General features: G+C 48.5%; 1 protein-coding gene across 1 annotated transcript in view; it reads right to left on the reverse strand.

The window, feature by feature from the left end:
- The window catches only part of RNF213 (ring finger protein 213), a 2,876,335-nt gene that overhangs the window by 824,903 nt on the left and 2,035,610 nt on the right, over nucleotides 1–15,822 (reverse strand). The window contains exon 36 of the mRNA XM_086931045.1: nucleotides 396–535. Coding sequence (XP_086787171.1) covers nucleotides 396–535 — 140 coding nt within the window. The remainder of the gene's footprint in view (nucleotides 1–395; nucleotides 536–15,822) is intronic.

A 15,822-nucleotide genomic window follows, 5' to 3' on the forward strand; every position in this document is an offset into this window, starting at 1 on the left:
CTGGCTTGTGTGACTTAAGTTTCCAATGCTGATATTTGTACTTTTTGGATGAGAGAAGCTTGAATTGATAATGGCAGTTGGGTAACTTTTCTAAGTAGGGAAGCTTGCTCTATTTCCTCCAAAGTTTATTTGGTATGTGAGTGTGGGGGGGGAGGAGAAACTTGTTTCTTTGTTTATTACATAGACTTGCACTTCTGGTGCCTTTTCGCATATCTTTTGTTTATCTAAGAGATGTTGTTATTCTCCATGACAATACTGTATGTACTCTGTGTCAAGAGATTTTCAGTATTGAATCCTGAGCTCTACCTGTTCCTTTGGTAAAGCAGATTCAAGTTTTTAGGGGCAATTCATCTTAATATTTAAAACAAAATATGTTGGAAATCATTATCATTTACCTTCTCCAACTGTAATGAACTGAGCCTGGGAATAGAGCTCCTCCAAATAGTCTTTGATCCTCCAACTGAAAGGCAGAGTATTGTTCACGCTTTGTGGAACCTTCATATAATTCTGCACCAGAATTGTTCCAGCCTCAGAGCTGCAATACATGGAAACAATTATCACATACACACACACACACATATGGGATAATAGCCAACTACACTAGTGCTTTTCATAATATCAGCTTATCTCCCAGAGCCAGGGATGTAGAATTTTATAAAATATCTACTTGTCCTGTAAAAAAAACCACTTGTCCCTTTGGTGCCACGTAATGATGCAACAAATTATGGTATCAATCTCATTACTCATTATATAAAAGCTCTGATATTAGCCTTTCTAATTATGCCAGGGCTCATACTATAGTACAGTTTAGATTCTTGCAATTTAATTATTTTGCCACCATTCCGCATATCTACATACTGGGGCTGGAGGTAGCGTTAAACAGTGGTTCAAGGGTTGGAATGCCGTTTTGTGTCTGTGCAAACCTACTAAATTGCGTGTTTTAGTGGTTTTCACCAGCTCTTCTCTAGTTTTTTCCCACACTAAGAAATATTGGAAATGTACTCCTGACAATGGCAGAAGTAAAGCTTCTTTCAGGGTTGTGAAAAAATTGGTTGGTGTGAAAGGGAACCTGTAAAAGCTCAACAGATTTTTGTATGAGGAAATCTACACTTTCATATTTGTTCCTGCTAAAAAGCAGTTCACAAACATTTTGTAAGAGTACCACTTCCTGGCCTACTTCTGTAAATTCTCGTGAATTCATGAAAGTAGTAAATCTGCACTAATGCAAGGACATATACCATGGGTGAAATTGCGTGACATTCTTTAATAATTGGGCTCCTAATCAGGTCTGGAGATAATCAAGATATTTTGTTTGTGTTAAAATTCTTTCTCGCTCTATCCATTCACTGGCTTCCGCTCTTTCAAAAGGAGCATATCAGCACATAAGTAGTGGTTTTCAGTGCCAGGGACCACAGTGGTAATGTGTGCTTTTAGAGTCCCAAAATGTTATTACTTTTAGCCAATGTTTGTTATAATGGTGAGGACCTAGCAGCTCCCACAAAGACACGGATTGACAAAACCAAAATGATGACCAACAATAGCAGACCTACTGGTATTGCCAATGCTTGTTTATTTTCATGTTTCCCAATATTTTATTTTTGCACTGATTCTCTATTATGAAAACATTTAAAAGTACTAGCATGCATCAACACATTTTACTAAATCATTCTTCAAAGAAAGGTTACCTACAATTTCACAGTAGTTAAGCAAAATGTTTTTTTTCCTAGTTGCACTTATTTGTGAACATTTTATCTTGAAAGCAAAGGGTCATCCGTCTTGCTTTCAAGGTTCTGCAGATATTTGCATCTAAAAAGACAACATTCTGGGAGCATTGTATGTAGCCCCATATTGTTTAACTTTGTAAAGTATATATACATTTTTACACTGGAACCAATGACAGTAGTGCAGTTTGAGCTTACATCATTTCCTTGGGGCGCTCACCCTGAAAGGCTTTGTATTAATAAACTATAAATCCAAGTTTGAACAGTATTATCATAAGGACACAAATATTCCCTTAACTGCAGACAGTGCCCTTCCCCGATCCATAATGTGGTACTGTAAACTGGCAGTCATAGGGTTTGTGCAGCAGGGGATTAGACCTACTTGTCCCAAGGACAAAACAAACATATAAGCCTGTTGTAATTTACCACATACAACATGTTAAATTACTAGTGGAAGAATGACTGGTCAAGTGTGATATTAGTTGGATGACATTTCATTGAGTCACTACTGAATTTGAAGATGAAACACTGTCAGTCACAGTGAAATCTTTCTTGAACGGTTTAGATTTTGGCTGGTTACGAATTAAAGTGACACTACAAGTAAATCATTATATAAGGAATAAAGTGCCCTCTGCTTTACATTATAGGAATATTGCAAGTCACCAAGAAGTTCCTTAACCATTTAAAGGAAAGAGGCGAAAGCCTGAATTCTTTTAGATATCACCACATTTACCACAAAGCACTAAAAACTTTGGTGTGAAGCTCTTCCATGAGAAATAGCACATGTGCATACCTGAAGCACAAGTTACTATTTGTGTAACAATATAGTTGTAAGAGACATTAGTCCGTGATAGATTCCTTACCTTAGAATATCCCCAGGCGTCAGACTGGATCCGGAACGTTTTTCGTCAGCAGTACCCCTGCACGTCGGTAGCGCTGACGTCAGTTCTGATTAACAGCTTTTCCGTGCCAAATACGCAGAGCCATAATAGAACCAACACTGGTGCCATGAAACTAGGGCCCTGAAAGGGGATCACCGTAACCCTAGATATCGGTTCGCAGAACGGGGAGGATGGGTGGGTCGGTAAGGAATCTATCACTAACTAATGTCTCTTACAGATATATCGTTACACAAGTAGTAACTTGTGCATCTGAAAGAGACACGTTAGTGATAGATTCCTTACCTTAGAATAGATACCCCAGCAATACTGTAGTGTAGTTCCTATTTTCCCAATAGGCCCTGCGCATTGGAATAACATAAACAGTAGTATCGACGTAGAAGTGCGGATCTTCCAGGCCTCCACTGACTATGCTAAACTTAATTGGGTTTGTTACCAACTAGCTCAGAGGTCACTGGAAACTTTCTTCTCTGAATAGGAAGGGATCAGCTTCCCTGGTACAGACAAGAAGGGATTCAGTTTTGTGCAACATGACAACTTTGCTCCTCAGATAAGAGTCAATCTCTAGGGTCGTGTGAAACAATGGACAGTTATTTTACTCAGTCAGTGGTTGTGCAGATTACTTTCACAATATGTAGAGAATAGAGAGACGGGCGTTTTCAATAAAGGGTAACATTTATTGAACAGTCTTTCTTCTCGTACAAGAGAAATGAATTGCCACAATTGCAAGACTTGTTGTTATAAAAAGTACGTACAGTAAGATAAGTATTGCGAAATAATACTGTATTAGCATTGATATGGTTTCTTAGCCATACAATGGTTTAAAATGAATAAAACATATATGCATTCATATATACATTAGGCTAAAATACTCAACTGGTGTTTCTAACTACGCCTACCCCAGTGTACCTGACCTAAGCCTAATACTTGGGAGGGGAGTAAGTAAGTAGCTTTAAGTTAAGTTGGTTTTGCCAAGGTTTGCTTCAAGAATTCTCTCTAAGGGTTTAGTCAACACCATACCTCTGGAATAGAATGATGGAGGTCTGGTATCTCCTTCAGGGGGTCGATATCCCAGTCACCCGCAAGGGTAGCCTGGAAACGCCGGAGCTGGATTTCTCTGCAGGAGAAAAGACAGCGTCTCTCTCAGCGCGTCGAGGAAGAGGAGGAGGGGCAGCGTCCGCGGGCAGCTTGCATCTGCTGGGCTCTTGCAGGGGGACGGCTGTTCAGCTCCTAAGTTCACCACACCATCGTTCGCTAGTTAGCAGCGATAGCAGTAGCGATAGCAGCTATGGTATCATCAGCATAACAGCAACTTCAGCAGCGAGACAGCAGCGTTTGCTTAAGGCAACGTTGGTAATATTTATACCTGAAAGGTGCCTTGTTTGACGTAAGTTTTTGGACATAAGACGTCAATAAAGATGTCACTAGGAAGTGATCGTCTATCAGTGCTCATTAGAGTTCTACTAATAATCAAAACATAGCAAGCGGGGCTTTCCCAGGTTGCTGAGTTTTTATCTTGTTGAAGAACTCGGAGTGTTAATCTAGGAATCTTAGATAGTAACTTCTGCTATGTCATTGCACTAATTAGCTGCAAAGGAAGTGGCATAGGAAGCGATTCTGAAATGTGGCTCTGTTCGTGTGAGGCCAGAGACGAGTTTCTGAATATTGCATTTGATCGGTTATGCCAATATAGGGAATAAATGGATTTATAGCCGTATAGGGGCATAAGGTCACAGTATCGATCAGGGTCCTAGATTAGAACCCTACAATACCAACCCCGGTGGTGGGTCTGCGAACCAATAATCACACCAGAAAGTCCTGGAGGACAGAACGGCCAAAGAAGCCATCCCTCCGGACTTGGCTGTCCAGGCAATAATGTCATGCAAACGTGTGCAGCTAGGCCCACGTAGCTGCCTGGCAAATATCCTGCAAGGGCACTGCTTGGCCCAGGGCAGTGGTAGTCGCTGTGGCCCGAGTAAAATGAGCCCGTAGTCCCACAGGGGGTTCCTTCTTTGCCAAGGAGTAACACGCCTGGATACACAAGATGATCCACCGCGAGATGGTCTGCTTGTGCACCGCATTTCCCTTCTTAGCGCCCACGTAACCAACAAAGAGTTGGTCATCCACCCGGAACAGGCGTGTGCGATCCAGATAGTAAGAGAGCGCACGTTTTGGGTCCAGACGGTGGAGCCTCTCTTCCTCTTTCGAGGGATGCGGAGGCGGAAAGAAGGTGGGCAAGGTAATGGACTGCCCGATGTGGAAGGCTGTGACAACCTTGGGCAGGAACGAAGGTCTCGTCCGCAACACAACCTTGTCCGGATGAACAGAGAGGAAAGGAGGTGTAAAAGAAAGAGCCTGGAGCTCACTCACTCTCCTGGCAAAGGTGATGGCAACCAGGAAAGCAGTCTTCAAGGTAAGAAGACGAAGAAGACAGTTATGGAGCGGCTCAAAGGGAGCACACATTAGGTAGGTAAGTACAAGATTCAAGTCCAACTGGGGCATCATGAAAGGAACAGGAGGGAACATGTGTGGGATGCCCTTCAGAAACCTATTTACAATCGGGTACTTGAACAAGGAAGGATGATCAGTTAGCCTTAAGAAGGTGGAAAGGGCAGAAAGGTAGCCCTTGATAGTGCCCAGAGCAGAGCCCTGCTGGGCAAGAGAAAGAAGAAAGAGGTGGAGTGGATCCACGGCCTTTGCTGTGCACCATGCCACAAATCGGTTCCACCTGCAGGCATATACCGACCTTGTGGAGGGACGCCTGGCTGCCAGAATGAAATTACAGACTTCAGGAGGCAAGTCAAATGGCCTCAACTGTCCTCGCTCCATCTCCAAGCTTGTAGGTGGAGACTGGACAGGTTCGGGTGGAGGACCGTCCTCTGCTGCTGCGACAGAAGGTCCTCCCGAAGAGGCAAACTAATCGGGGGATCGACTGACATGCTGAGTAGCTCGGGATACCAGTATCTTCGTGCCCAGTCCGGAGCCACAAGGATAACCTGGGCCCGGCCGCGCCTGACCTTCTTCAGCACACTGGGCAGAAGTGGTATAGGCGGAAAGGCGTACAATAGACCGCAACTCCACTCGGGACGAAAAGCGTCTCCGAGCGAGTGCCACCTTGGAAACAACAACGCGCAGAACTGATGACATTGCGCGTTCTCTTCTGTGGCGAATAGATCTAACCAAGGCTCTCCCCACTGCTGAAAGAGGCCTTGCGCCACGTCCGAGTTCAGACGCCATTCGTGATCCATCATGCACCAACGGCTGAGTTCGTCCAGTATGGCGTTCGGGGAACCTGCTAGGTGTTGAACCACCAGGGTCACGCCCTGATGTTCCAGCCATTGCCAGAGGCGCAGAGCCTCCTGGCATAGGGTCAACGACCCCACCCGCCCTGTTTGTTGCAGTATCACATGGCAGTGGAGTTGTCCGTGAACACCTGCACTACGCACCCCCGGACAGAGGGGAGGAATGCCTTCAGTGCAAGTCGGATCGCCTGCAGCTCCAGAAGGTTGATGTGGAGCTGGGACTCCGCCGGAGACCAGAGACCTCTGATCTCCGCCTCTCCCATGTGGCCTCCCCAACCCAGGAGGGACACGTCCGTCACAACTACGTGCTCGTGGTGGGGTAGGGGGAGGGATTTCCCACTGACCCAATCGCGGTCCGTGAGCCACCACTGCAGCTGTTTTGCAGTGCCCTCCGAGATCAAGACATGGTCGGACAAGTTGCCCTGATGCTGGGCCCACTGAAACTTCAAGTCCCACTGCAGAGCCTGCATCCGCCACCGGGCGTGATGCACCAGAAGGATGCAGGAGGCCATCAGCCCCAGAAGCCGCAGTGTCAACCTGACAGAGACCCGGGATAAAGGCTGAAAGATCGGAATCAGAGCCTGAATACCCGAACCCGCTGTTCGGGTGGATAAACCCGAAACTGCACAGAGTCCAGAACCGCTCCGATGAAGAGGAGCTTCTGAGAGGGACACAGGTGTGACTTCGGCACGTTGATGGAGAACCCCAGCAGATGCAGGAGATCGGCCGTAGTCTGGAGGTGGCTGACGACTGTCTGGGGCAAGCCCGCCTTCAACAACCAGTCATCAAGGTAGGGAAAGACTGAAACCCCTAACCTGCGCAGATGGGCTGCGACCACCGCCATCACTTTGGTGAACACCCGTGGGGTACTGGTAAGGCCGAAGGGGAGCACTGTAAATTGAAAGTGCTCGTGGCCTACCATGAACCTGAGGTAACGCCGGTGGGCCGGCAGGACGGGGATGTGAAAATAGGCGTCCTGCAAGTCCAACGCTACCCTCCAGTCTCCTGGGTCCACGGCATCTAAGACCTGAGCAACAGTCAGCATCTTTAACTTCTCCTTCCGGAGGAAGCCGTTGACGTTCCGTAGGTCCAAGATAGGGCATAGGCCCGCTTTGCCCTTCTTGGGTACCAGAAAGTAGTGGGAGTAACAACCACACCCTACTTCTGGCCCAGGAACGCGCTCGATGGCCCCCTCGGCTAAGAGGGCCGTGACTTCCTCTTGCAGAAGTTGCAAGTGATCCCCCGACACGCGGTGGAATTGCAGTGGCATGGCTGGAGGGGTCGCCTCGAAGGGGAGGGAGTAGCCCCTTCGGTCGATTTGCAGCACCGACCTGTCTGACGTAATGGTGCGCCAGTGGAAGTGGTGATGGCAAAACCAGCCCCCCCACTGGCGTCACATGGGCCGGAAAGCACGGACTAGGAGGGTTTTGAGGCAGGTGCTGCGGGGGAAGGTGTGGACTGGCCGCGCCGTTGTCCCCAACCGCCGCCACAGCGGTTTCCACGGCCGCCACCGCGCTGTTGGACATTCTGCGGCGCGTGGCTGGCAGCACCTGTGGGGGCGCCCCTTCCTTGGCCACGAAAGGAGCGAAAGGCACCCTCTTGCTGGCGAGGGGCCGAGACGGCCAAGGACTTGGCTGTAGCCCTGGAGTCCTTAAATCGCTCAAGCGCATGGTCTGCCTTGTCGCCAAAGAGGCGACAGCCATCAAACGGCATGTCTAGAAGAGTGGCCTGGACATTGGCCGAAAAGTTGGCGGACCTCAACCAGGCGTGGCGTCGAACCACCACTGTCGTTGCCACCGCCCAGCCCAGTGAGTCCGTGGTATCCAGCCCACCCCGGATGGAATACCACGCTGCTTCTCGACCCTCCGCAAGGGTTTGGGTGAGTTTTGCCCGGACCTCCTCCGGACATTGTGGCAGCACGTTCGCGACCGCGTCCCACAGGGTGTGGGTATAGCGACCCAAGAGACATGCGGTATTAACTGACCGCAGTCCCAAACTGAGGGACGAGAACACCTTCTTCCCGAACTGCTCATACCTCTTGGATTCCCGATCGGGCGGAGCCGTCGGGAATGCGGTCTGGGAAGTGGAGGCCTGGATGACCAGGCTCTTGGGGTGGGGTGGGTGGACAAAAAGCAAGGGTCGCTCGGGGCCGGGCGGTAGCGTCTGGCCACGTTCCTATCCACAGGAGGACCTGTGGCGGGCTTGGACCAAGTGCCCACAAGAACGTCACACAAGGCCTCATTAAACGGCAGCAGAAGCTCACTGGAGCTTGCCTGCGGTTTATGGACCTCTGTGAGGAGGTTAGTCCTCACGGCTGCAACAGGGAGCTCAAGGTTTAAGGCCTTGGCTGCCCGTGTCAACACTACACTATAAGCAGCCCCCTCCTCTGTAGCCACGGTGGGAGGGGAGACAAATCCAGTGTCAATACCACTGGCCTCCCCAAGCTCATATGTCCAGTCCTGTGGTGACTGGCACTCCCGTGCCAGAGGGTCCTCAGACCCCTCCCAATCACCCTCGTCACCCAGCTCTTGTAGTACAGGTTCAACAGATGGGTCCTGTTCATGGAAATAGAAATCTCCAAATGCCGTCGGTAGCGGCGCCCATCGGCGCCAGAACCGGACCCGGGGTAGGATCGGGGACGGCGCCCATAGCATGCGCCGGGGGCGACACCTGTAGGGCCGGCGTCGGCGAGGTAGACCGGCGACGACCCGGATCCGGAAGCAGATCCAGAGAGGGCCTGCGGCGCTGGGACCCAAGTAGCCGGTAGCGCCGGGGCCGAAGTACCCGACGGCATCGGAGCCGAAGCACCCGACCCGCTAGGCCCTCCAGCCGGGGCCGTTGGGCCCGGAGGCGCCACGGAACCCGGCTGAGGAGGGAGGGACCTCAAGGCCATGAGGTACCGCTCGATCTCCTCAGGCGTCGCGTCTTGCCCAGGGACCCGAAGGTGTGGGGCAGGCGGCGACGACTGCGACTCCGGCGGAGCAGCGTGGGTGGTGTCACCCGAACCCCTAGCCGCATCGTGCGAGCGTCGGGGTGGGTCGGAGGAGCGATGATGTCTCTCTGACCTCTAATGCCTCTTATCTGAGGACTTGGATCCTGACGACCAATGACCACTCCCGGAGCTGCGAGGGCTCCGACCCTGCGACCTGTCCCTCGACCTCCCGTGGGACCGGGACCTGGAGCAGCGCGGGCCGACTACCGGAGCTCCAGTCGCTTGCGAGACCGCTCACGCCTAGCTTTAGACGTCAGGGCCCAGCAGTCGGAGCAGGTGCGGTCGTCGTGGTCGAGGCCTAAACACTTGAGGCACCGGCGATGGGGGTCGGTAATCGACATCAGTCGGTCGCACCTGGAACAGGGCTTAAACCCGGGCATCCCTACCGGCACCGTAGGGGTCGTAGAGAAATGATCAAAAAGATCAAAAAGTTTAGTCAAAAAAGACTAAGGGGTAGAGCTTCTCCGGATCTGCGCTAGCTGGCGTGGAAAAAAGAACAACTGACGCCAGCGCGCATGGGCGGCGTCTAAGTACTCCGACGACGTCATTCCGGCGATAACGACGCCGACGACGGACGCGGAGCCGCGGACGACGCCTGCCGGCGTGCAGGGGTATTGCTAAGCAAAATTTTCCGGATCCAGTCTGACGCCTGGGGATATTCTAAGGTAAGGAATCTATCACTAACGTGTCTCTTTCAGATGCTGGCGTTGCAAGCGCCAAGATGACGTCACGAAGACTACTCAGGCGACACCCATGTGCACCGACGTCCGTTCTGTACACGACTTTCCGCGCCAGGAACGCAGAACTATGCAAGAAACCGACCACTGGTGCAATGAAACTAGGGCCCTTAAAGGGATGTCCTTAACCCTAAAAATCAGTTCGCAGAACGGGGAGGATTGGTAGGGCGGTTAGGAATCTGTCACTAACTAATGTCTTCCGGGGGGCGCTAGAGGGCGCACTGCGGGATGGCTGGCTAATTCGGCAGCTCCGCCGGACGGCTCATGCATTATTGAAATTAACGACATTACAGCTACGGATCCATATGCTAAAATAGAAAATCGATCGGCGGAAGGACAGTGGCACACAATGGTGTAGATCTAAAACCCGACCTAATAGCGGAATGGGAGAAATTTGACCTGGAAGGGGCGCTGATGATTGAGATCGGAGCAGGCAAGATGGCGGCTGCCTGGGGACTAACGATGTGACTAGCATTCGAAACCCCCGTGAAAACCCATGCAAGTAAACACCGATGCCTGAAAGCTAACTTGAACTGATATGCGGAGACGAGACGTGTGGGAGAAATACACATAATACGAATCTGACCGGGCAACAACGTACCAGTTACTTTCATGAGCGCTAACCCGTAATGGCGGCTCCCAGTCGGCTTGTTGTCCCCGACCCGAATCTGCATACACACCGCATCATCAGAGCAGCAAACATTGAGCGACTGGGGTAAGATGTGCAGCAATTGCTAGTGCAAGCGTAACGAAGGCAGTGATAACGAAGGAAAGATACGGCCAAATGTAATCAAAAACAAGTAAAGGCGCGAAAAATACTCGCAAAGATGGCGGCGCCCAGAACTGACTAACTGTTTACCAGCGCCGTGTTTGCATCTGCAGATCTGGCCGAATTAGAGACATAACAGCGCGCCAAAGGATTATCTGCTGTTTATATCTGGAGCGGTACATGCGGTCACTGTGCCCCTGGCATCCACCACTTGTCTGCTGTAAAGGTAGAAGACGGCGCTAAATGTGTGTTGGGGCGGAGATGAAATTGTTTGCGCTGCAGGGAGCTTGGAAAGGTGACACTGCTGAATACGACTGTGTCTGGCCGAGCTCAGAGCAAGACTTGATATACAACCCCTACCAACACTGTTGATAAGACAGCCCAGTGTCGGATGCACCTACGCGGGAACATGACGGCAATAATTGCTTGGCACCAATAACGTGAGTAGCGCACTATAACTCAGCTCAAGTGCAATCCGAAACTGAAGCAACACCGCTGCATTAAATAGCGTGATAATCTGTGGTGATAGGGGTTACCGTTAGCGCACACGGCATTGTAGAGTCTCCAGGATTGCACGGTCAACGTGAGGTGGCGGACATTTCTAAATACATGTGCCGAAAATGTGTCGGGGAGAAGTAGCGACATATATGGATACCAGCACATATTGTTTGCACGCCCTGGTCATTGTGGAAGCATATATTGTAGCAGAAGTTTGCGTAATAATCACCCAATCACCACCATCACACGATCGGCTTAAAAGTGACGCAAGTCAACTTTCAGAATTTCAAAACGACGTCAAGAGGTTAACTACGCGGGACAACCGTAATTACAGGTGCCACAGAACCCGTGGTTGACACTACACCAGTCACTGCCCTGCATTGCACTGCTACTCTGTGAGGTGCAATCTCTATACTACGAATGGAGTTCAGAAGTATCCAAAAGCACCACCGCAACATCACATAAAGTGGTAACGAATCATCAAAATGGGGAAACCTGACAAGCAACAACATAAACTTAACTTTAAACAACGACGTCCAACCAGAGGGTTGCATCCACACTCAGATACTGAAGCGGAAACAGAACACCAAGGGCATGGAAGCTATGCTGAAGGTAATACAGAATAGCCTGCAAGATATGCACGGCAAACTGGACCATTTGACAACACGCATGGACACCATGGCAGCAAAAGTAGATCGTCATGGCGAACGACTAGATGAAGCAGAGACCCGGATATCTGTGGTTGAGGATGAAGCGCATGCAAGCACCTCTAAATGCATGGGCTTCGAGAAGATTCTAGAGGTGATACGCTCTAAGTCTGAAGATTTAGAAGCGATATCGCGCCGCAACAACGTGCGCAACCGGGCGTACCGGAATCGACGAACATAGGCAACATGGAGACATATGTGGAAGAAATGTGCCTCACCCTGTTTGGCAAAGAGAAATTATCCAGCGTATTCATTGTGGAAAGGGCACATAGAACATTGGCACCACGACCACCACCAGGAACGCCACCAAGACCAATAGTGGTTCGCATATTAAACTACAGTGATAGAGACGCAATATTGTGGATGGCACGGGAGCAGAGAGATCTTCAATTCCAAAACAACTAACTTAAAATTCTATCCTGACTACACACAAGCAGTACAACAAGCTCGAAGAGAATTCAACGGAGCCAAGACGAAACCACGCGAACTACAAGTAGAATATGCCATGCTCTATCCGGCAAGACTGAAAATATCCTGGGAAGGCAAATCCACACTACTCACCACTCCTAAAGCGGCGAACGATTTCATAAAGAAAATTATTAATCATCGTAAAGAATGTCAGCAACAACAACAGGCCCCAGATGAAGACTGACTGCAAGCAGCGTAGAGGTACTGCCTCTGGTATCTTTTGCGGTAAGAGGGGTCTAACTAGAGGGCGTTGACACTTCCTCACAAATTACACCGATAACAGAATGAAGCTGCCGAAATATCTGTGGGTAAGTCTTGGCTGAACTTAATTATTGTCTATCAGGAAATAAGACAACCCTACTATTGCGACACATGGGGTGTTTGAACTAGTTAATGTACACACCATAGTATGGACAAAGCGCATATTAAGATATGACCGCAACATCAGAACTTTTACGCTGTGGGGAAATGATGGCCGGATGCCTAAAACAGAGCTGATGTACTGTGAAATGCAAATAGAACATGTCAAGGACAATGAGAATCACCTACCACATGTTTAGACACTGCTACGAAATGATGCTCTCTGTTTGATAAAAGGCAGGGAGGGTTTAACGTTGGTACAATGTGGTGTGAATCAGCCAGACATTACATGTTGTTCAACACGTGTGCCCATGTGACTGGTTATGATAGCGGTACATCGTCCTATTTTTGTGGACAAGACATAGTGTAATGGGCTCTGCAGATATATATCGTTCAGAGAACATACTCATGACAAAATCGTGAAATGGGAACGCATTAAGGTTAATATGCTTATCAAGAAGGGTAGATTTAGGAACGCTATACCATACTGCTATTTCATTATAATTGTCTGCACAGGAACATAAATACTGTATTAGTATAAAGGAACGAACACAGCCGCTGAGGAGGGCAGATAAGTACATTTTGTTGAACGACACAATTTGGACCTAATGTGATATGCCGCTGACACATACCAGTGAAATATGCACAGCAATGGTTTAGTAGCTGTATAAGAAAATATGTCCGTCCACATCCGCTAGTTCGGATGGAGATGTGTAGTCCAGGCGGACCCCCTAATGGGTGTTACCCGACACAGTTAAATGCAATTGGGGTGTTCATCGAGGGTGTGGCATCAGCAGGAATGGGCTGCTGTTGTGGGGTGGGGGGAAGGGGGGATTGTTACTTTTATTTATGGATCAGACTACTTGAGATGCGATGCCTACATCTAACCAAGGTACGACTGTTATTGTGTACACAACAACCTACTGCAATGTTACTGTTATGCACCATGGGTTCTTCCCCTGTCTGGGAATAGGGATGGATGTAACTGTTTGTGGCAACTTATATGGCCAGGCCTGAAATACCAAATCTAGCGTTAAATTTCCTATCATGGAATATTAGGGGGTACACCAATCCCCCAAAAATTCGTCAAATTTTTGCATGCTTAGATAGATGGCGAATTGACATTGTTATGTTTCAATAAACGCATGAGGCTCCACATTCACATGCACAGGTGGGGAGACGTTGGGCTGAATCAATGCACTGCTCAAGATACTCATCTTATGCCAGAGGTGTCTCTATATTAGTTAAAAAAAGGCACGAACTTCAAAGTAGACACGACTACACTGGATGCAAATGCACGATATGTGATAGTGAGAGGCAGACTACGAGGCAGGCAAATAACACTGATAAACACATACGGACTAAACCTAGATGCACCAGAGTTTTCCAGGAAGTCTGGCAACACCTAAGTGCGGGTACTGATCAAATAATGTTATGGGGAGGCGATTTAAATGTCGTCTAGCGCGATAAGTTAGACAGGTCGGGAAACACGTCAGAACACCACACACATGCCAGAATCAAATTACTGTATATCATGTGCGATCTATCCATGAAAGACATCTGGAGAGAACGTTACCCAGGGGTTAATGAAGCGACACACGCGTCAGTGGCACATGGAAGCTGGTCGCGAATAGACTACTGGTTAGGGTCGGCTGACATATTATGGACACGTGCAATCACACACATGCCCAAAACTCTGTCAGACCACAATCCCGTAAAAATATCATTGAGCATCCCGGATTATATACCTCCACCATACAATTGGCGATTTAATACCAGGGCGCTTACCGACCCCCTATATGTAGACACCATCGGAAAAGTGATCAAGGAATACTTCCAAATAAATGAAGAAACCACAGAAGACGCTGGCCTTCTATGGGAAGCGTTCAAGGCAAAAATACGTGGGGTTTGTATAAGCACACCAGCTGGGATTTTAAAAGACATCAGAACACAAATATCACGTTGCGAATCCAGACTTCGTGCATTAGAACGTCAATACGAATTGACGCCAAATCCTTCCATACTGAGCGACATTAGAAACACCCTAACTGAACATCAAAAATTTGCAGCAGACGAAATCAAGTATTTAAGTAAAAGACATGTGGCTAGATCATATGGTGAGGGTGGTCGACCTGGCAGAGCGCTAGCATCTAAAATATGCACTGGACACAAACAACACGTAATCACACAGACTAAGGGGGCAGACGTAGTAACACACAATGATCAAGCGGGCATTTTACAGAGCTTCGTGCACACCTACCAGGACTTATACACATCACGCCCGGTTGCCACACAACAAGAGACACTAAAATACATGGATGATATTGCTATCGCTTGGCTGTCTGACAATCAGAGGCAATATCTAGCCCAGCCATTATCCGTAGAGGAAGTAACAGAAGTAATACAATCACTACCAAACGGAGAGGCGCCAGGACCGGAAGGATTCACGTGTGGATTCTACAAAACATTTAGCGATTCACTGACACAGCATCTGGTAGACATGTTTGGAGAAGCGCTCGAGGCTCAGATACTTCCGGCCACACTGCGCAAAGCAATGATAATAGCATTATTAAAACCGGGTAAAGAACCGGACGCTTGCAACTCCTATCGACCCTTATCTCTGATAAGGAATATGCTACTTACCAGTATGCATCTGTTCTTGGCATATAGGGCTGCAGAGTGGTACATTATGAACATTATGAATAGATCGCCATCTGGTGTTGTGCTCGGATGATTGCACTTTGTTTTTCTCTTGGAGAGTCTTTTGTATCTTGGTGACTCCTCCTTTGGTTGGTAGTGCGCATGGGCATCGGCTCCATCCTTAGATTGTTTTGCCATAGTAGGGTTAGATGGAGTAGTATGATAGAATACAGATATGAATGCCCATGTAAGTGTATCTAAATAAGATAATGTTGGAACAGACACAGGTTTCCGGGGAGGCTGGGAGGGCATGTACCACTCTGCAGCCCTCTATGCCAAGAACAAATGCATACTGGTAAGTAGCATATTCCGTTCGAGGCATATGGGCTGCAGATGGTACATTATGAATAGACTATACAGCAGTTCTCTCCCTAGCGGTGTTCGCCCGTGTCTGTTGCAACTGTCTGAAATAAAGTCTTTGATACAGCTTGTCCCACTCTAGCTTGTTGTGTTGTGTGCACATCTACACAATAGTGCTTTGTGAAGGTGTGCGGTGTAACCCAGGTAGCTGCTTTGCATATGTCATCTAGTGGAATGTTTCCCAAAAATGCCATAGATGCTCCTAGTTTACGTGTAGAGTGAGCTCTAGGAGGAACAGTTAATGTTCTCTTTGCTTTTAAGTAGCATATTTGAATACATTTTACAATCCATCTGGCAATGCCCGCTTTA

Source organism: Lissotriton vulgaris, chromosome 7, assembly GCF_964263255.1.
Source record: "Lissotriton vulgaris chromosome 7, aLisVul1.2, whole genome shotgun sequence".
NCBI lineage: Eukaryota > Metazoa > Chordata > Amphibia > Caudata > Salamandridae > Lissotriton > Lissotriton vulgaris.